Below are 23,093 nucleotides of genomic sequence, written 5' to 3' on the forward strand. Positions count from 1 at the left end.
GCCTTCTCAGTCGGTAGAGCATGGGAAGCTGAAAAGTCCTTGACTACTGTAAGCACTACCTAGCAACAACTAAACCATCGGTGCGTTATCAACATTGTTCTCACCCTAAATCCAAAACACAGCACTGTACCAGCTACTAGGAAGGAAATTAACTCTATCCCTGCCGAAACCAGGACAGGGTATCTGGTGCTGTGACAATGAGTATTCTTTTCTTCAGCCCAAGGTATGGCAACAAGTCGATGCAGGTAGTTCTCTACGGCTTTTTCATATTGCAGTGCCTTAAATTCCCGGGCTGGTAGGTGCTGCTTTCTGAACAGGACGGCTCTGCTTGTGTTGCAGAGCACCAGTTACACTTAGAGTTGTGAAACTTGCCAAAATAAAGCAGAGTCCTGCATCAGGGAGGAAAGACATCTTTAAAGCTTATCGGTGCCTGTTTCAATGGTGCAGCTCATTTCTTGTTTCATTAGTAGCAAGGCTTTGGGTAAATGTATAGCAGTTCAGCTGGCAGCATGTGCCAAGTTCCTGCCGTGGAACAGAATTGATTGCACAAATAATGAAGCTTTCCCTTCAGAGGGGTGGAGGGGAAAGAGTACTGGCCCTTTCTAAGCGTTATATTCCCTGGTTTTGACTTCCTCGGTGGTGCAGCTTATTACCATATTTTAGTCTTTCAAGTTCCTTAAGGAAATGTGCATATACATGGAAACGGGCTTTTGAATATTGATAATCTTACATTGTTTTAACTCTAATGAGAAAGCAAATGTAAGCTTAATGAATACATTTAATCTCATTTTTATTAGAACGTCTCTTTTTACAAGCAGTAGGGAAGAGAAGAACCACCCATTTATCTTAAAGCCTGGGAAAACTAGGTCTGTAGAGGTTTGATGTAAAATCCTTTAGGTAATATAACCTATATAGCTGACATGTTTTCTTTTCGTTGTCTTTGTAATAAGCAGTTGAAGGAAGTCCTTGAATGTGGTCTGATGTAGGAGTGTCACACTGTAACACAGAACTGAACTGCTACCCGTCTGCTCTGATTGTGTCTGTATTGCAAATTCTGGCACAGGAGTGCCAGTACACATTAAAATATGGAGAAAAACATCAGAGAGGAGAGCAGGCAGGGGTGCTTCCAAGAGTAACTGAAATAAAGGCACCTGAGGACACGACTAGGTATACTTTTGGAGCAGATCAACTCCAGTTATGCTTGACCTAGGAGAGGCTACCAACAAATGTATGTTGTAATGAGAACTTAAACAATCATGAGTAATCCACCCCCAAAGAAACAAAGGGTTAGAACAGTTGGACTGGACCACTGGGTTTCTCTTCTTTTGTTCTTCTGTGTCTTCTGGTGTTCTGTGACGGTCTTCTGTTTTCTTTAGGAAAGCTGTCCATTTTCTGTTGTATTCAATGTTTTGTCCTAAATCACTTTCCAAAAGTGTCTTTCATATAAGTTTACTTTGATCTTGCATAAGTTGCTAAACCCCTGGTGCTTGGAACCAAAAGCCTGCAGAAATTTAGTTTTAGTTTTGTGAGGCTTATTTTTTGTTATGCTGGTTGAGGATGATAGCCCTGCCAACACATTAAAAAAACACTTAAATTCAGCTGGTCTACCTTTCAAGTAAACAGTTACCTATAGAACTTCGGAAGTAGAAACCCCTGTTTTACAGGTTTGCCTGTTATTCTAGAACTACAGTAGCTGTTAAATGGGGTTTCCTTGCATGTTTCCCTGTAGACAGAAGTTTCTGCTCATGCAACTTGTCATATAACTGCATGCTTAACTGTCAGAAAAGGCACATGATGTAGCTGTGCTGAGACTGATAAATCCTCATGTGAATTAAGGACTATTTGGGTTTTGTTTTTTTTTTTTTTAAATCTGAACCCTTTTCATAGTTCCCTCCAGTGAAAGGCATTATCTACATGGGGAGTTCCTTACTATGTGGTGTGGCTGCTTCTTGAATGAGGAGATGAATGTAACCAAGTCCTCATGAGAGAAGATAATAATTTTATATTGCCTTGAGATTAAAAAAACCACATAAACCCACTGTTTTTTAACAGAGCAAAGTTTTAAACTCCCAGTTATCCTTTTGAATGTGTGTATACAGATTCCTCAGTTGGTTTCTCTTTACTGTGCATATGAGCCTGGAGTCAAATCAAAGAAGCCTGTTTACCTCTAAAACCAGTGGTCAAGAGATGAGAACAAAAAGGTGAACACCCTAGATGGAAAGATCTCCCGTGTTGCCAGCTTACAGGAAAAACTCATACTTCACCACTAAGGTCTTTGACACTGTAAGCTTCCTCAAGCCACTGGAGATAGTTTGAGGACTGAAAAGTTGGTGGAGAGGTACCTTTACAAGTCTCTCTGGACACTGCGACAGCAAGATAACAACCTGGAGTTTTACTACAAAGCTGTTATGACAGCAATTGTCTGTCATTTTGGAGAAACGAAGTGCTTTGCTCTTTAGAGGCTTTTAGGGAGTAGTTCAATTTCTGAGCTGTGAAGAAGACCCCAACGAAGCAGGAAGGCTGACTTCATCTCTAGTAGTGGCTTCTTTATCTTCTTTATGTCCATGTCAAGAATGGGCTTTTGATTTTTCTGGAAGAAGCTGTCCATATTCTACAAGGATATCTTGATTGTTTCAGATGATGTGTGTTACATACCATTGTTGAATTCTGATCAGTTTTAGACACTCAATGCTTGCTTTCCTCTTCCTCTTGTTGCATTTGACAGGCTTTTTCAGAAGTGTAGACTGCAATGATTAAATTACTTCTGGCTAGCAGGTTTTGAAAGCTACCCGGGCAGGGTGTGTTACAATTTATGCCTGGCTTCCTGTTCCCTTTCAGCGGTCCTTTTCCACCATATACTCTTGAGTTTGAAAGCAAGTGTGAAGGTTTTCTTCCGTTTTGATGAAATGGAGATGGTGTTTCTAGGATTCTTCAATGAGGTCTTCTGCTGCCCCTGTTTACCAACGCCAAGGAAAAAAGTGCAACAGTCCACATTTATGTCATGCTACTCATGCCCAAAATGCCAATTCAAACCTGACTGTTTTGTCTGTGCTCCTTTGTCTACTGGCCACTTTGTCCCATCAGCTGCCGTTCATATGGTCAGGAAGTGGCCTCTCTTCAGGTATGTCAGCTAGCGACGGGTGCTTAGGACTGCAGATGTTCACGCACCTACCTCCTTCGGACTGTTTCCAGTCAGACTCACGTGGTCTTGTTCAGATGGAAAATTCAATGAATTCTGAATCCTCTGTGTTAGCGTAGTAAGCAAGCATAATACTGTGTCTTGAGGTAGACCAGTTGGCAACACAGCAGGGATAGCTCTTCAGCAATTTGAATCCCAATTCTCATTTTCATTTTCACTTCCGTGCGCACTACAGTCATGCATTCTTCTATTGATTATCTTGTGTTTATCCTTTGTTGGTTAATTACTTTGATAAGTACACACAGGTGATAAATATTGATGGTGCATTGTATTGGGCTATAATTTAAAATGCTTTCTTTGGCCATTTTGTCATCTGCACATCTCCTGTTGAACTCAGCTGGTCTCTTTTGCAGACTTCAGTGGACAGCAGCCGTTTTTCTTGTTGATCTGGTATCTTGCTTGTCAGTCAGATTATCAAGCACTCTATTACATCAGTTGTAGACATACAATACTTAGACTGCACCTTTTTCTAGCCTAAATAGCTTTGCTCTAGCATGCATCAAAAATTCATTTGGTTTAGTGTAACTGTTTTCTGTGCTTCTTTGCCTTCCATTGAGTAAATCTGTTCTCTAACAGAGATGCGTTTGTGTCTACCTCACGAGAGTCGTTCAGCTTTTTCCCACACGAGCAGGACGTACAGCACCTCTGACTTTGTCTCCATTAAAATAAAGTTTTTCAGACATATGTCCCACCTGACAAGGCAGGCAAATTTCTGCATTTAAAGACAGACCTTTCTGTTTGCTTCCTCATTAGAGTTGGGCAGACTGATTCAATTTTAAATCAAGAGTGATCTTGGATTTTCCTGTGAATCAAAGTATATACAAAATGTTCCCCTTGAACTCCATGATTATCTCGGCAAGACTTGATTCCATTGAAGAGATGTTCTCAGGACTCTGTCCAATGCTTTCTTACAAATTACCCTGGCTCTTACGAATTTTGGTGGCAAGTCTGAAGAATGATCTGTCTTCTTCTGAAGGCTCTGTAACTGGATCAAAGGCTGCATTAAGACTTCTGACTCATTAAATAAACTGTCTCTTCCCTTTCAAGATAAGGTATGCTATGCTAAGGTTCATTTAACCAACACTCTGTTGATTTATGAAATCCTTATTTCTGAAGTGTTACAGGTTACCTGCTTGGAGATCGGTTCATGCTCTGCCCATTGTTCTTGTTGCTGTCACATCTTAGAGTTTTAGTTTCACAGAGCTGTCCTGAAGTCTTTATTTTGATGGAAGAGTGGAAGGTTGAATAATTAGCAGTCATTTAGTTGATTGTGGGACCACAGTGAGCATATACTCGGTGCGAAAAGATAACTTGAAATTCTTCTGTCCATATGTATCTTAGCATCAGTGCTTCATTTCTACTGGTAGAAAACCTTACCTGCATATATGGTATTATCCAGAGAATCTGAGCAGGGTTGAAGACCTGCCATTTATTGACAGATAGGATGTTTATTTGCCTTTCCTACTTTCAGTGTAGGAGGCACAAATAAGTATACAGTGCACACTGCTGATATGAAGACTGTATCCTTGTACTTGCGTGTACAGAGATACATGTGTGGGCAAAATCAACCTTTTATTGCTGTTTTGCATTTCAGTGTTTGGAATATGATGCCAACATTAGAGTCTGGCTGTGGTCATCCTTCTCTTTAGAGGGCTTAATCATCAGAGCATCTCGTACAGTTTTTTTGAAGTAGAGATAGTTAAGGTGGGCAGATCTGGCATCCAGATGAGTTGCTTATATATGTCTTTAGTTGCAGAGGAGAAGAAGTCTTTAAAGCGGACTTTTCAGCAAATACAAGAGGAGGAAGATGATGATTACCCTGGGAGCTACTCACCCCAAGACCCTAGTGCTGGGCCATTGCTGGTATGTGGGATGGGTTGAGAGTGGGAGTTGTTCCGAAAGCTACCTCCTGTGTGGTACAGCCACAAGGTGGAGCTGCCAACAAGTAAAATGCTTTTAATGGAGAAATTCCGTTGGGGGTTGAGAAATCCATGTGAAATGGAACAGATTCTTTTTTCATATTGAAACACTGCCACTTCTGAGTGATTTCAGAAGAACAGACCATATTTTAAATTCTTTCTAAGATCAGCATGTAATCTCTCAAACCTGAAGTTGTAACACAGTTAAAACTTTTTTTTTTCCATAGGACATCTCTCTCCATGAGCTATTAAAAAGCTCAACCTTTGATAGATTTGTATGGAGTTCGTTAGGAAAACCAGTTCTGAATACTTTATTTTGAGGCTGACATGTTAGTGGTGTGGAAATAGTAGGAATGAAATAGAGGATCATTCTGACCATTTAAGGCTACAAAATGAACATATGCTAAACCATTGCCTATTTGAAAAGGATTAAAAAAAATACACCATCCATCTGGTAGAGCGTAAACATTGACAAATAAAAATAAATAACAGTTGTCAAGGAAATAAGTGAGATTTTTTTGTTGTTTTTACCTCCAGATGCCTTGCAGCTTATGGTTTCTTTTGATGATAAACATTGTGTTTGTTACTGTTGGAAATCATTAGCAGTTTGCAAAGTAGTAGTAAATATTAGGTAATGGACTTCTTTGTTTTTCAGCTTAAAAAAATACTTATTTAAAATTTTTCAATGTTTTTATTAGTTTTCAAACTATTGAAATGTAATTTAGACATCAGTGGTGGTGTTTACAGGGCTAGTGTTCCAGTTTCAAAAACCTCCCATTAAAACTGCAGTATTTTTTTAAAACAAAGCAGCAACGCTTTTTTCTTCCTGTTCAGGGAGTCTGTCTTTCTCCTTTTTTTATTTTTTTTGATCAGAGAGGAAATACGGTGTGTCAGAGGAGGTCCTCTTAAGGCTGTCCTCATCCACATCCTTTTTAAGCTAGGGTACATTTTGAGTATATTCATTTAAACTGACACATTTTTCCCCAATGCACTAAAACCATCTGAGAAATGAAGTTGAGGGAGTACAGTGGAGTCCAGTTTAATTGCAGATTGCAGTGTGCTTCCAAAGAGCCAGCTGAGCTAAGTGGCAATGGCTTTCCAAAATCAGGACAATATGAAGTTTGCTTTAACAGGGATAGCTTTCATTGTCATCAAAGTTTATGGTAGGTAACCAGTTAAAAAATTCTAAATCTTATATTGATGGAAATCTGACACAGTTTTGTTTGGACTGATACAAGTTTGCTTTTGGTTTTGGTTTTTTTTTTTCCTGTGTCAGAACGCACCTTTGGAATAGACCAAAGGTGCACGTACATGCGTGCTAGTCTAAGAGAAAGTGTCAGGGATGCTCCACTAAAAGATACGGTCCCAATTTGAACACAAATGGCTGATGGCTGTTTCTCAAACTGGTGTGGTCATGTACTTTTCAGCTTTGTCTTAAATGATCACTTCTCTTAATTGGAATAAGTTTTCCACTGCAGAGTCTTGAAAAAGATGATCCTACTGTAATTATGCATAAGTTCCTAAACACGGAGATATTGTAAACTTAGTGAATACTCCCTGTGTTAGGAAACAACAGTTTAAAAATTACATGGAGAAAATACTCCAAAGATGGTTGCTTTCAAAGGTAGGTGACCTCAGATGCAGTGACCACATCGGCAGGAAATGGCATAAAAGTTACCTGGTTTTAATGTTAGCTACCTTGTCTTGTAGACCGAGGATTTGATCAAAGCCCTACAAGACCTGGAAAATGCAGCATCAGGAGATGCAACAGTGCGGCAAAAAATTGCCTCCCTGCCTCAGGAAGTTCAAGATGTTTCATTACTGGAGAAAATTACAGGTACGAAACTGGAAGATGAATGAACATGGGTCCAAAGAATAACTTAGAAATCAAAGGTCTCGTTCTTTAAATAATCACAGGTATGGTGGAGTGAATTCCTGCTTTTGTGTCCTTGTTTTGTAGCTCTTGGGTAATTGATAGATAGCAATACTATGAAGTAAAATTGAAGATGAAACTTACATAGCTTCTTCCATTTTTTTGGCTTGGACCAAGGCTTTTGTACTTGGAGAGAATCAACAGCATTTTGCACGAAGGTAAAGGAAATAGGGCCAGAGTTCTCAAATGGATGTATTTGATTTTGAACACCTTGACTGTTAGATATTTTTGAGTTTTATCAGACTGTGCTGAGTACACACATACTCCTTGATTGCTACGGAAAAGGAAGTTCGCTACACCCATTAGTCTGTCAGTCTTTGTTTAAATGGACTTCTGCAATTATATTTGAAAAGTAATCTTAACAGAAGCGTTTAAAGGTTGAACTGGTTTGACTCTTCGTTCCTGAAAGTAGTTTTTATTTAGAACTCATTATGAACTGTCACTTATTCAGTCCTTTATAATATACTCTTACAGCGTCCAACTGTGAAGACTAGCGTGCAATTTGTATATTTGCTTGTATTGATACATTAGGAGTTACTCAGAGAAAAGAGGAATTTAAAAGTGCACACCATGTTTAAATGTGAAAACCACCCGATTTGTTTAACCGAATTCTGAAAGTACAGCCTAAAGTTTTGGTTCAATTAACCTGTTTATAGCATCTAGCTTCATAGATTTATATCTCCCCTCTCCCCCCCTCCCCCCCCAGTCATTGACATCTCTGCAAGGACAAAATGCAGTCAATCCTGTCAGTGTCTAAAAAACACCGTTCTTGGGTTGTTAGTCCTGCCTATTTCCTTTATATCCCCTGTGATAAGAACTCTTTATTTTTCTGTCAAGCTGGAAGTGTATTTATGAATGAGATGTTACTGTACATGTGCCTGGTGAATTGTAGTCCTTCTGTCAAAGATAGAAAGTTTTAAACTTTGTCCTCTAAACTGCCCAACGCTTTTGCATGTAGACAAAGAGGCAGCCGAACGTCTTTCGAAGACCGTGGACGAAGCATGCCTGTTACTAGCAGAGTACAATGGCCGGCTGGCAGCAGGAGCTGGAGGCCGGCGCCAGCTGGCACGCATGCTGATCGAGTACACCCAGAATCAGAAGGGACAGAGAAAGAGAAGAAGCTAGAAGTGAGTACTGATTACTGATTACCCGGCATGGCAGCAGAGCTGGAGGACCGGCGCCAGCTGGCACGCATGCTGATCGAGTACACCCAGAATCAGAAGGATGTATTGACAGAGAAAGAGAAGAAGCTAGAAGTGAGTACTGATTACACCGGTGCCGGCAAGCCGATTGTCTCACCAAATGCTCCCTCTTGACTCCTAATCTGTGTGTTTCTCTCGAGGGAGATGATTCTAGGTGTTATCTTTACATTTGGAGTAAAACAGGGGTAAGAAGGTGGTGTAAAAAATCTGGAGAAGACAAATCTGTTCTGATGTTCAGTCTAGTATGTTTTAATACACGCAACATGAAAGGCCCAGAACTCAATACTTTTTAAAGAAGAATAGGCTCACCTAACAAAGTTTCTTCAGATTTACTCTATTTTTTGTGAAATTCCCATTTCCAAAAAGTCAACCTCCCTTTGCCATAATTAGCTGGGTTTTTTAATTAGTTGTTTTTTTTGTTCTTTTCCTTATGGTTGGGTGCCTCTCATCTGCCTTCCCAGCCCCTACTTGATAAGGGGATGAGGTTTAAACAAGATCTTCTGGTATCCATCCTTTAACAGCCACTCTTACCTACAGCCTCTGTGATGGAGTGTAAATTGGGCTGACACGGAAAGATGATGACTTGCATTTCCTGCTGTAGCTCCCTGGAACAAGGAGGGCAGGACACTATAAAATGAGACTACGCTGACTGGACCTGAGCACCAGCTGCATGTCCTAGAGCGAGTGCAGGGGCTGCGGCAGCCAGCCGCTTATCTGAAATGTTCTTTCTTGGAGGAAGTTCTTTTGGCACTGCATCTTGGGACTAGTGTGGAAGTTTAATTAATGATTGTGGTTGTATGTCACTCTGCCATCTGTTAAACTGCCCCTTGGCGGCACATTAAGGGCTGCCTCTACACTGTTGGCTGCTGGTTATTATGAACAGCTGTTGCTGGGTGGGACATGAGTTGCTGTAGAGGACAAAACCTTCTGGAAGGAGACACTGCTGTAGCAATGGTGGGCTCTGTTTACTGTCATGACAAACCTAATCCTCTGACAGCTAGGCAACATTGTTCTGAGATAAACTTCATTTTGAATGTTTTCTTTGTCATGTGTGTTTATACTAGAGTTTCTCAATGTCTTGTGACTGTGAACATGTTGCTTTTCCAGAGCAACATTTTTTCCAAATCAGCCAGACAAGTGCTGATGCTGCATTCAGAGTTAGAGCGGATAGTTAATAATTCTGTTAGCTTGTTTAGCTTGAATTTCTTCAAGCATAGCGTCTGTCTTATGACTGAGTCATTAAAAGGCACTTTCAGACATGGATATGAAAGATGCCATAAAATCAAATCCTGTTTAGCACCTGATTTATTTGCTGAATGCTAGTGGAAGTCTTGGGTCAATTTTTTTTTCCTTGCTGAAAGAAAGGACACCTGTCTAGTAGAAACATATGTGTGTGTGTATATATACATAAAAATATATAAATGATAGACACATTGCTGTTTACTTTTTTAAGAAGGCGAAAAATAGGTAGCAAAATACTGCGCAGCAATGTTTTTAAAAAGCCCAGAACAATCAATAAATTCAAGTCAGTTTGAGACACTGAAATTAAGAAATTCACAATGACAATTTAAATTAAAATTTCTAATGCACTAGCTGAAATGTTGTGACAATTGTGTTGGTTTTGGTTTTGGAAAATATCCTTTTGGTAAGGAATGTTATTTGAAAATTGTAACTCTGGCAGCAGCAGAAAGGTAATCCTGAAAATTAAGCAGTTCACTGGCTCAGCTACTTTGTTAATAGGAATAATCCTGTTGATGGCAACAGGACAGGTTGCTTGCCCACTGTTAAGTGTAAACACATTCTTTAATACGTTGGAAACTAAAGAATGATCTTATTAAATACCTGTTTAGGTTAGCACCTTTGTCATTCTGCCAAAACAAGGTGGCCTTAGTACTGTAGAAGTCTAAAATGAGTTGCAGGAAATGCCACTCTTTAATAGTTACTTAACATGAAGGCACAATTCATACTCATGTCAAATCTCAAATCTTAGCTGAGGGATATTGCCTGATTAAAGCATTCCATTGTTCTTGAGTTGTAGAGGGTTAATAAATAGTGTAAGATGTTGGTTACAGATATGGCAGGCCATATCTGCTCATCAGTTTTGTTTGAGTCTTTGATGTTCTCACAGTAACGTTATTGATAAGCCTGGATTTCTCTTTGTAGTGCTAATAAGCATTTTAATAGAAGTATGTGAAGTTCTTGTAGCAATTAAGAATGTATTAAAAACCAAAACATTTACTCAAGCAAAGACTGAAATAAGAAAATAACCTAAACCAACCTAATTTTACATATCTTCTCATTGTATGCTTTGCTGTCTCGAGATATCTTTTCCAGAATCTTTGGTACTGTTGGCTGTAAGTTTTTTCTCTTTTACAGTAAATTTCCTGACTCTCAGATGAGATGGCATTTTCAGATAGAAGATGGATTGTTTACTTCACTATCCTAATCTAGCCAAGGCTGCTAGTTTGGGGAAAGGGGCTTCTGGTAGTAATATGACTCAGGGCTTTATTTTAAGATATGGAAATGTCTGATTTGGAAATCACTCTGGATACTTCTTGTATTTTTATTTACTCACAAAGCAAAGTCTTTCAGTATGATAGTAATGAAAGTAGCTAATCTACATCGTTTGAAAAGCAGCTTTTGTGGTCTAAAGAGCTACAGTTGTTTACTAATCCTATTAACACTATCCCTCATGAAACACAGCAAATTCTCAAAACATACACATAAACTCAGTGTATTTATGTCTAGTGGGCTAATGCTCAAAATACTTTCCAATGTCAAAACCCTGTGACACAGAGCTCTTGTCATCAGTTGCAGAAAAGCTGTTTAATTAAGGGACAATATGCTGAGAAAGGTGGTCTTGGACAGTGAATTACACTTCAGCATTGATAAAGACTGGCGTGAGCAGGGATTGAAACAACACAGTGCTAAGAAGCACTGGTAATTTGAAGGGAGAAAGCTGGCACAGAGCCTGAAGATCATAACATATGGACAAACTCTGCTTTTAGGGTAGCAATTGAAAAAATTGAAAGTGTAATAATTAGGATTACTTTATCCGGGGGGAGGAGGAGATTGTGATAATTTTATTGTAGTCTAAAAGCGCTTAGAAGGAGGATAAGGTAGAATTCCTTTAATTCTGGCAATCAGCTGCAGAGCAAAATCAGCCAAACCAAAGCTGATGCTAAACAGCCTATAACAAGGCATATTTTTAAAGGTGAATATTCCTTGGGTTAACTTACTGAAAGGTATGGTGGATTCTGTTGTTCAGCATCTGAACACTGAATTTCTTTTTAAATGGTGTTTCATCTCAGTAAGAAGTTGTGGGCTTGATACTGCAGCTGCTGTATGATTTTCTATGGCCTGACTGGATCAGAATCAGCCTAGACTTTCAGAATAGGTGTCAGGAAATAAAATCTATTTTCAGACAGGCATAGAAACAAGAACTGGTATTTCTATAAGAATGAGATAAGGTGTCTTTATATCTCACATGAGTACTTCCAATGAAAGTTCTCTGATTTGTGTTATTTTTGGCCACCACTGCCTCTGTTACAATTACAGAGTACAATCAGCTGGGGAGGTTTTTTGTCCTTCAGCACCTGAGTCTGCAGAACTTCAAGGGGAAGGATTGTCTTTCGAAGTCAGTGTACTCTTTGTGAATGCATGGCAGGCAAGCAGAAAAAATCCAGGGAATCAATTTGCGTAAAACTGAAATGTAGGGGGGAGATATCCGGGAGAACGTTTCCATGTGGGTGTACCAGGTGACTGTAAAATGAAGTCAACTAAATAGATGGGACTAGAAGAACCAAGTGAAAGTAGTGATAGAAAATGGCAAATTGTGTGGAAGCTTTATGGGTATCTAAAATAACTACTGACAATAGAAAATTTGGAGTAAGTGGAAGGAGAGGTATATTTTTAATCTAATGGGGAGGAGAGGAAAAAAAGATAGGAGAATGTGCATTCAGAATTTTTGTTCTGATTTGCAGTCAGTGATGCTGAGTTCTTCCCCACGCCCTCCAAATATGTTCTGTACCTGTGTTTGTGAAAGGTGACATGAGGAACATACTATATATACATACTGTATATACTACAGTAAGTACAGTGTGTATGTGGGGGTATGTGTGTATACATACAAATATGTGTGTGTTTGTATGTGTGCATATATTTGTAAATATAAACAACATACTGTATTTAAGAGCCAGTTTAGGGGAATTTTTCTGATTGTGGACTGCACCTGAAAAATTGTGACTTAGAATCCTGCTGAGAGCTGTAGGGGTTTTTAGGTGTTGGTGGTTTTTAACATTCACGGCTTCAAGGCACCTTTAGTAAGGTGTTAAAGCTGTGCTCATATGAATTTGCAAACCCTCTTCGATAATGCATCTCTGAGGATGAAGTACAATCTCACTTGACGTTTCCTGGACTGCCTGGCACTACACATTTTTTTTGAAATATGATTTAGTTCAGCGGGTTAATATGCAATTTATTGCTGTGTTGCTTCCACTGCCTAGGTTTTTGTTGCATGTCACTGTTGGCATGCCTTTGTGGCTGCTGCTTTCCTTACAGACAAGAATTCTTGGGTTGTGCTATATTCATTTCAGTGGTTTAGGCAGGGCACAAGAGATGAAGTTTTAGTTTTTCAGCCAGGAAACAAAAATGTCAGTATTTTACACGCATGCAAGTAGCAGGAGATAGCTACGGGAACTAGGGCAGCGCAGGGAGGTCTGCTGCTCTGCACCGTGGGCAGGCAAGAAGTTCCTGAACAGGAGCACCCAGGCAAAGAGTGTCATGCTCAGGTCTATAAAACTGAACTGCTGATTGACATGGCAAAAAGTGACTAACTGTACATCAGTATTTCCAGCTGTGAGCCAGTCGTGCCTTTGGGTGTGGGACAAGAAGGAAGACTGTTTCATAGCGATACAATAAACTAACATTGCGGAGAATCTGGTTCTGTTGTGTGGTGTATGGCTCGAGGCAACAGCTGTGTTTCTTTGCACAATGCAAAGATACAATTTCTTCACTTTGTAGGTACTTGTAGGCATTCATAATTACAGTAGTACTGCAAATGAAATCATACGATGATAAAAATAAAAGCAAATAAAAATCATCCAATGTTAATGTAGAATGTTTTTATGCATTTTACTGAAGTGAACCAGTATATAACTACTCTTTTGCTTAGCAATCAAAAGCATGAAGATGCTTGAAGAGAGGTGAATATGTAGCTGTGTGCTTGTGCCCTAAATGTTGATTTTTGTCATGAACATCATTTGCGCCTTCCCAATGTTTATTGTGGGAAGGATATGTTGCAAATGAAGCCAGGTTTCGTTGCCATTGTATAGTGACAACCTGGGCTAATTCTAAGAGAGCTTTTAAACATTGCAAAGGCCAGTAAATGAGGAGGAGGCATCTCCAGCAGCTGGAGAAATGCTCTGCAAAGGCTTCTGTTGCTGACACTTCCATTGGACAACTTAAAGTTGTCCTCATTAAAGAGGAGAGCAAGGAGACAAGTTATGGTTTCAGGGCATGTAATTGTGCCAAGAGCAGAAACGCCATCTCTGGTGAAGTGTAATGAATGATGCCGCAAAAGAAAGAAGCCTTGTCAAATTTAAAAGAGCAAGACTGTGAGCAAATTTAAGGTACAAAAATGAATTGTAGCTCTGTAAGGAAATATATCATTCAAGCTCTAATTCCTGGACCGCATCTTTCAGATGTGTTGCATAAAAACTTCAGGTTTGTTGGTTTAGTGCTGCTGCAAAATAAGGAAAACTGGCTTCACCACTAGCATTTGTTTTCACTTTGCTTTTGAGGTGGGTTCTGCTGCACTGAACTTGTGAAATGGAAGACGTTTCCCTCTCTGTTACCTGACTTCTTGCAGGGGCAAATTGACTGTGCGGCCGTTAAGAACCCCTCAAGGCATTTGCCATGCTGACTGCAGCGCTGCTTTTGAGTTCTGCCAGGTACTGGGGAATATTCTGTCCCCTTGGCACTAAAACACACGCTCCTGCAGTCAGGATGTCAGGACACAGACGATGTGCTGTGCAGCTGTAGGCATTTCTACACTCTTCTCTGCAGGTTTGTGGCTGCTTTGCCAAGAGGCCGTTTCAGCACAGCGCTGGGCTTGTGCTGGTTAGCCCTGCAAAGGAGGAGGGGCAGGGCGGCCTTGCTGCCAGGCTTGTGCAGCTGCCTAACTGCACCAGCGCAGATGCTGGCCTTTTTCAAGGTGGCATGTGTGTCCTAGTCCAGCAAGTGTCCAGACAAACTATTTCAGAGGACTTTGGGTTCTGGATCAGGCCTTAAATGTGCCTAATCTCTTACTTGTGTTCGGTTGAATTTGCATGGAAATACTCAAGTTTATGGATAATTCATGTTTTGTTTCCGGTTCTTTTCTCTCTTGGTTTTTTGTGTGAATGTTTGTCAGCTGCCTTCTTTTGGCCAAGACTACTTTTATTTCTAGGACTGTAGGGTTTCTTTGCAAGGCAAATTCGTGTCTGTTTTGCAGACAGACTCCAAAATTTGCTTTCGATGAGGTTTGGGTGGTTATAACTGGTGTGGAGAAAGCTGTTTCCCCCCCTCCGCCAACTGAACTGCTAGTAATTCTGCTTGCACGCTGACCAATGCCTTCCACCGTCATGTGGGGAAGATTGATTTATGCTTATACAGTATGAAATACAGGATAGAATAAGGTTTTAAAACTGGGCTTATTCAAACGTGACACTTGAGAGAATGTGGAAGGAGATGGGTTTGAAGGCAGGAGAAAAGTGCTGATACACTTGGCACGCTTTATGTTGGAGAAGGGGGATTTTGAACTGTTTTTGAAAAGGCCAAAAGGAATAGTCTGGCGGGAGGTGGAGTGAACGTATGTATGTATATGTAGCATGCAAACTGGGCATCTTCTGTACAGAGCTGTTCTTGAGCACGAAGCTGAAATCGAACGGTAGGCTTTTTTAAAAGTTATCTAACAAATTATCTATGCTAAAAAAAAAAGTTGGGTTGTCCTCTAGTTATAGCTATACTGGAAGTACTGATTAATAATATTCCATGATTTCTTAGATAATAAAGAACAACCTGAGGGGGGACCCCAAAACCAACAAACAAAAAACCCCCTTACTGTTCTAATTTTGATGTGCTGTGTCTAAATGTTCTGTCAGGATGTAAGATGAGAGCTTACTTGTGCTGTTCACATACTCGCTGAGCAGGAACTTGACTCTCCTTACTTTAGAAAGCTTTTAATTTTTGGTAATTTTCTCCCAACGCCCTTCATATTGGTCACTTCTTATAAATACGCTGCCATTGTGACAGTCTTATTCTAACATGTTTTAATGAGTATGTTTTTAAAAGTACTTTACATAGGTTAAGTGGCAAGTGGCAAAAGCTAAGGAATACCTAATCAACCTGCTGTATTAGTGTTGTATATTTAATGTTTTTAAATAGAGATTTTACATGACCATATAAACATATTACTGTCAAACCTCTCGCTTCGCTGTGTACTCTTTTCAAATTTTCGGTCGAGCCTCTGGTGCATTTTTTTCCCTGACTTCTGTTGTCTTTTGCTTTCATACGTCTGGCTCGAGCTACAGCATATCAAAACTGAGACTGACAGGCTGCTCTTCCTATTCACTTTCTAAATTCTCATTAATGCTTAACTGGATGTTTTACTGCTTGACCCAGCACAGGAATGGAAGTGTCCAGTGCAAATTCTAAGCTAAAATAAAATGAAGTCCGTGCTGTGTAACTTGACAAGGTGAATCAAGCCATGCAGCAGTCCTCAGAATGAATTTCCTGTCATATCGATTACAGTCAGCTTTATAATGTTCAAGCAAGGCTTCTTTTGAATGAAACACTTCCGTCAGAGTTGTTCAGTGGTGTTTAATTCTGATTTTGCATTTGTTTCAAGGACTAAGTATCTAATTCACTTGGCCACTGTGGATGTAGAATGCCGCATACTGAAAGGGAATGTTGATTAGCAAAAGCATTCGTGTGGCACAGCGCCAGGTTTTTCTGTATCATCCTGAAACTCCTGCTTACAGCAAAGATCTCATTATTTTGTCTAAAAAAAGCAAATAGCATCCAAATACTATTAATCTTAATGAAAGCCTACTATGCAGCGAGGCAATTAGCGAGACACATGGAGTACAAACTAAGACCTCGGAATGCAGCAGTTTCTTTTAAGTGCACTTCATATTTTTTTCAGTTTTATAGAATGGAGGGACATTATGCAAAAATCTGCAAGATGCAGTTTCAAAGCATGTCATGGGCTACATGAAAAACGTGGTTTCCCATAAAATCTGCTTTCAGAGTCCTCTGTTGCAGAATATGGCCACAACGCGGTTTGTGGAAAAAGAAAAGCCCCTGAGCCTGGAACAGGGTTACACATCTCTGCTTATGCATGTTCCTGAGTGGAGCTGAGGTGTATTCCTGAATAGTACAAATGGCAAATACAAATAAACGTGCCTTGCATTTCATATGAAGGATTACATCTCCCTGGTAGGCGCTTCTTCCATGTTGCAGCAGGACTTCAGAATTCTCCACTTCTAGGAGCAGCTGCCCAAAAGTGACAGGCTACCTCCAGGCTGTGTCTTTGATACCTCGTCTTTAGATCATCGCCTTGTTCTTGGTGTGGTGTGCCTGCCACGTGCTTCAGTGCAGTCAGCACTCCTTGACCCGGCTTTGACATCCAAAGTCCCTTACAGCTCTGCCACGAATCAGCACAACGTTTCGGTACCAGAACAGATGGAAAGTGTTAAGCATGCAGGAGACAGTTCTCTAACGTAGTCTGTGTTGTGTATCAAATCTGTCCGGCAAGTATTCATCTCTTCTAGGAAATCTTGGTTCCTGGATTACTCCCTTAGAACATCGTTTCCATTCCTGAATGTAGTGACATTTTTCTGAACCAGAGGTTTTAATGGTTTGGGGGCTGTTGCTGCCTTTTCCTTGTGAGTCTGTCTGTCTGTGTCTCTGTTTTTTAACAGACAGGATTTAGGCCTCACTGCTTTAACAAAAACTTGTGTGTGGACTAGTTAATGCCTGCATAAACGTACTAGTAAGGCAGAATTACTTAGAATTGAACGGATGTGGTTCTCAAGGTGATTTGATTTTTTTTCTTCGTCATCATATACGTACAAAAGTCTCTGTTCAAATTGAGAAGGTATTTCTGATAGCTCAGTATTCCATGTAGCTCTCAATGCAGAGTATCCCTAAAAATGGGGATATGTTAAGAGCAATATTTTCCTAAACATTTGAAGCTGTTAACTGTAAATCTGAGAACAGGTTGCTGTTGTTAATGTGTGGAGGAATTGCTCCTAAGTCTGTATATTTGCTGTAGCATAAAAACCAGAACAGGAGTACAGTTTCCATACGTCTTAGTGGTTCTTCATTTGTTGGCGTGTTTTCTTAGAGCTGGGCTATCAAGCAAGGCATTGGAAAGATTCTCACTCCCCTAAATAGTTCTATCAGGAAAGAAATATTGTTTGGATCTAATACAATTGTAATAGTCACACAAATTGTCTTCAGCTAAAAAACCGTAGTGTCCTAGTCCTAATTGTCCACTAGAAGTAGCCTATCCTGGTCCTCTTGTCAGTTTTGCCCTGAAAGTGGCAAGACATTAGTCTTCCAGTGGAGGTAGACATTGCATTGTACCTGTTTTTACAGAATTCTCATGCGTGGATCTTGGCAATTCAAGCAGTATTTGAGGTATCTTCGTGGCTTATGCTTGGAATTTGCACCTTCTACCCATTTATCAGACTTGGAGGACTTGCCAGCTGCCTTGCCCTTCTTGATTTCTTTCCTATCTTAATAAGGATTGCTACAGCAAAAAAACCATCTGTCGATACTCACTCTTGACAGAGTTTAGCATTCTTGGGAAAGTGCTGCCCTTTCTTTCCTGGCTTGATATCCATCACTGCCTGACAATGTCCTGAATTATGGTTTGTTTGTTTATTTATTTAAAGACAGTCTTCTGGGGGCGGCAAAAAGCAGTCTCTGAATCCAGCCTCTTCCACCTTCTATCTGTAAGCATTTGGAATACAGTAATACAAGAAATACTTTTGCTGTCTATATCCCATAAGTGCAGGAGCTGGTGTTCTGCTGCCTCCCTGCCTCGTGTTATTTGTGATGGGCCAGCCTTGAGCAGAGCACTTTTTACCATCTCTCTCTTTCCCCAGTGTTGGCTTCCACGTTCTCTTGGAGAAGTACGCTAAGCGTTGGAATGCGGTACTTCCATGACTTTCCTCTTTATCTGCTTTTGTTCTGTATTCATGCATAAAAATCTGGGGTGTTTTCCTGTTTTTGTTCTCTGCCTTCATAATGTGACTTCCTTGACTTGTTTCCCTATTAAAGTATTTCTCAAAATGGTATGACTAGGGATGTGGGGTGCATTCTTACTTTGATCCTGATTCTTTGTCTTCCATTAAAACAAAACAAATCTTCGCAATCCTAAATTAATGGGCACACCTTCTCCTGAGGGTTTTTTTTTTTGTTGTTGTTCTCTAGGCTTGAGAAGAGTACACTTTAGTTTATGAAGCTGGCAGAGCTTTGTTTGAACTTGATTATTTCAGTATATATCCTATGTACATTAACAGAAGTGTTTGGTTATGATGGTATGTTAACTCACTGAGCCTCATAAAAGGATTTAAGTTTGAAACAGGCTGTTAAAGGACGTTCTTATTTGGTCGTGGCAGGAAATTTATGGAGTATATTTATACAGCCATTCCAGGCGTAGGGGTGTTCTGAGTTGTTACAATCGACTGTTGCTCTCACTATTCTAATTCAAAGTAATGAAACACAGAGAGTGTAAACTCATTGCTTGTAACCCCGCAGGAACTGCTCTGCTTTGATATTTGGAGAAGGTGAAGAGAATTTCCATCATTGAGAAGGTTAGAAAAACTGGATTAAAGTTGTAAACTCTTCAGAAAGATATTTTGATTAAATGTGTGCCTAGTTTTATTTGATCTTCAAAGATAAACTTCTGTTCTCTGGTAAACTGTTCTCTTTGCTAAGTAATTAAGAAATGAAAAATGAGTTAATATTACAGCTGACTGTATGGAAGCCTGTTCTGTGTGCTATTTTTCTTAAGCTCGTCGTTTCCTGCATTCTGGAGATGCCATGAAAAATATGCCATGCATAGTTGGGTAAAGACTGGTGCATTCCAAAGGAAATGATGTGATACTGTTTTTTTATTACTTAAATAGCTGTCTTCTGTGACTGTCAAATAAATCTTTAGAATCACAAAACTCTGAAAATTATATAAACATCAATCTTTAATTGAGCTTCTGTATTAGATAACTTGGATATGTGTTGGTCTGCTCTTAAATGGCCTCTAAACATAATTTAACAAGGTATGGTTCTTTCTTTCATTTTCAGGGTCCGCTCTTCCTCTGTCTTCTCATTATGAAATACTGGTCACTGTTATCTGGTGTCTCTTAGGTTGTGGAGATTTCTGAAGATGGATAGATATTTCTTACTGGAGTTTTAATGTTCAATCCAGACCTCATTTGTGGAAAAACTGCTTGCAAGTTTTCTCTTCAGGGATTTTTCTCTCACTGTTTTTTCTCCCTTTGTAATAAAATTCTGAAAATTTTAGTGTCTGTATTTTGCTTGGTTTCAATCCAGTGTGGATGTGTCTTTCTCTGGTTTACATTTAGTGATCGTACACGTATTTCTGTGTTGTTTGCTAACATGCCAGTCTCATGGTACAGCTGCTGTGGTTGCTATCCTGAGTCGTCTAACAACTCAGAGGAGACCCTATTTCACAACCAAAACTTGGTTTTGATTTAATGACTTGAAAGGGAAAACCAGGTTATCTAAATATTCAAAATTGATCAAGCTTGAAAAAAAACCCGAGCGTTTTAGCAGCATAGTAATACTAATACCTCTGGTGTACCTCAGCCTGCTGCCTTTGTCAGTAGAGGTGTGTCTGAGGAAGGCTCTGTCAGTGTTCCTCCTCCGGCAGCGGGTGGGAGTCGGTAGCCTGGGGAAGAATACAAGAACAGAGCAGCTATGTAACGACACATCTCTCAAATGCTCTACCAGGCCCCGGTGGGTGCAGGTTTGGGGGCATTTTACATAGCTTCTGTTAAAGTAACACAGGCCAGGATTAGTGGTTTTGGGATGCCGAAGCTTGTGGACTTTCTGTTGATACCAGGCTGTGAATTTGGGTGCAGATGACAGGGTCTGCAGTCATGCCAGCAGTTGCTCAGAGCCAGTGCCTTGCCACCTTTTCCCAGAATCCTCACCTGGAAAATACTCCTAGCTTAACTAAAAGCACTGTTAATTAACCTGTGCTTAATCTTCGTTCTCTTGTCTCTTTCCCTCAGGAATATAAACAGAAGCTTGCTCGGGTAACCCAGGTCCGCAAGGAGCTGAAATCCCACATCCAGAGCCTTCCAGATCTGTCACTGCTGCCCAATGTCACAGGAGGTCTGGCACCTCTGCCGTCTGCTGGTGACCTGTTTTCAACAGACTAGAACAAATGGTGTCCCCCAGTTTCCATTATTACCAGCAGAAGTAAGAAGACTCTGGTGTTGACTGGAAATCCAGTCTTCCAAGATCTACAGTAGGAAGGAACTTGCAGACCCTGCTTTCAACCTCTTGGCTGCTCATGCTCACCCTCTCTCTGTGTACACTGGCTCACGTTGAGGGGAGGAAAAAGAGCGAGTTTTTGTGAGCTCTGAAGGGAGTGGGGATAGTCCATATAGGCAAACTTTTCTCATATTTTTCCATACTCTTTAGTTGCTGTTTGCTCTTAGCACTTGTTACCCCCACAAAAGTCATGAGAATCATGTACATACATACCTGGAAAGTTTTCAAAGAAAGGTTGGCCATACAACATTTTTCTCTGTAAAAGTATTGTATTATTTCTGAATAAGTCTTGTCTGTTTTAGCTGGGTTTCTGAACCTCATCTCTGAGAGCAGTAGAGTGGCTAGTGGGCTTTGTAGGGATGTGTGTGTGTGTGTATGCAGGTCACATACGCCTTCTACGTCAGCGTAAGAAGGCGGCATCTACTGAGCAATGGTACAGAGAAGTATTTTTCTTACATCTACGGTTCCTCATTCTGTTGTGGGACTGACATGAAGATAGTTCCTATTTGGCGTGTACGTAAATTGACACTCACCACAGGCAATGAAAATAAGCAGCTTTTCTTTGTGAATTAGAGATAGCTTCATAATTTACACTCTGCTGAGCAATGCAGAACTGGATATTACCTAAATGAGAATGGAAGTAAATTTTGTTCTAGCTACCTTAGATTTATACCACATTTTTCCTCTTCATTATACAAAATTAGATGGTCACAGAAGCTTTGGCTCAGTGAACTGAGAGGTTGGAATGGTGTATTGCAACTGGTGATACCCCAGTGACAGGCACTGTCTGATCTACTCTGAGGATGGTTACATTGAAAATGCTATTCTATAAATTCTCTCCATAGCTTTAGTGAAGTTATTTGATAAACAGAAGTTAAATGTGGTATAAATATTTATTTATATAGAAAATAGACCCATATATATGCAGATGTGCTTTGTGCACATGTACCATGTCCATGCATGTAGATATTAGAAGGATGTACTTAATTTTGTGTCACAGATTATTGTGAGTTGATTTTTATAATTGGGAAAAGTCGGGGGGGGGGGGAAGGCGGCAAATTTGATATACTCTTAACTCCATTATGTTGCTAGCTGATGTTTTAGCTGCCATGGATGTAGTTACATTTCAGTTTGTGTGTTAGGTCTAACAAGCTGGACTCTGATCACTGAAAACCATTCCGATTTGGGTAACAATTCTGTTTAAATTTAGCACCTCTCACTATAAAACATTTTAAGTTTCTGGAAACACTTGATCTGATAATACAGGTTTTGTAACACAGAGGCTGAAATTAGTTGAAGTGATGTGCTGTGTTTGTGCCTCCCTATAGTCTTAAGCTGCTGTTGTCAAAGACATGAGAGGAAACCTACAGAAATGCAAAGCTTGTTCTGCGTCCTCATTAATTTATTTTACAGGGTATTGAGTAGTCTATTCAGCATTCAGTTAAAACAAATAATACAGCATTTTTTGGTCATTAAGTTTTTAAGAAGCTCATGTCCTTTTCTTACTGACACTTCATTTTGTCCTTTTTTGAAAACTCCTTGCACCCTTACTGCCCAGCCAAGAAATGTGTTTTTCTCTTTAGTTTACAGGAAATTGTCCAGTGGCAGAACTATTCTTTCCACGAATTGGTTTGATTGTACAGCCTTTTATGGTCCAAACATTATTTAGATAAAGCACTGTACATTCTCTCTGCTTTTGCCAAAAATGCAAAACAAAAAACCCCACCAAACCTCAAAAACCCAAACCGAAAGACTAATTTCTATCCTGTCTCAGCTCATGGAGTTACCCTGAGGCTGTTTTAACCAATAATTATTTTGACCATTGATTGAATGTGTATCCATTATAGGACAAAAAAGCTGTCAAAAAAAATTATGTAGACAAATGTGTTGCCATCTCACGCTGTTGTTTTGGGCAGATCTTCTGTGAGAGAGTTGTATGTCCTTTTTTTTTTTTTTAATTGAAATGTTTTGATTTTTTTTTTTTCCAAATATATGTGTATGTTTTATTTTGCTTAATTTAAATGAAGTCTTGTGGTTTTTAATTTTATTTGTTTTACTTTTTGGGCAAAGGGCATTTGGTGAACTGGGTGACATTCTCTCAAGGTTAAACAGATTTCCCCAAGGTGTGTCTTTTTTTAACAAAAGCTTAAATCTGTATATGAATTGATTTAGGAATTAATTTAGACATATAGGCTGCCATTTGTGACAGCAGTATATTCTGAAATGTCTCATAGATATCTATTTTTGAATAAAGAGGGTGTCATTGAATA

The 23,093-nt window shown here is 39.7% G+C and overlaps 1 protein-coding gene across 1 annotated transcript in view; it reads left to right on the top strand.

Annotated features, from left to right (window-relative positions):
- Positions 1-23,093, top strand: part of RPRD1B (regulation of nuclear pre-mRNA domain containing 1B) — a 28,389-nt gene extending 5,296 nt beyond the window's left edge. Inside the window, exons 4-8 of the mRNA XM_009279531.2 lie at positions 4,950-5,062; positions 6,829-6,955; positions 8,010-8,095; positions 8,218-8,307; positions 20,559-23,093. Of these exons, the coding sequence (XP_009277806.1) occupies positions 4,950-5,062; positions 6,829-6,955; positions 8,010-8,095; positions 8,218-8,307; positions 20,559-20,708 (566 nt within the window). The 3' untranslated portion in view covers positions 20,709-23,093. The remainder of the gene's footprint in view (positions 1-4,949; positions 5,063-6,828; positions 6,956-8,009; positions 8,096-8,217; positions 8,308-20,558) is intronic.

Source organism: Aptenodytes forsteri, unplaced genomic scaffold (genome assembly GCF_000699145.1).
Source record: "Aptenodytes forsteri isolate BGI_AS27 unplaced genomic scaffold, ASM69914v1 Scaffold483, whole genome shotgun sequence".
Taxonomy (NCBI): Eukaryota; Metazoa; Chordata; class Aves; order Sphenisciformes; family Spheniscidae; genus Aptenodytes; species Aptenodytes forsteri.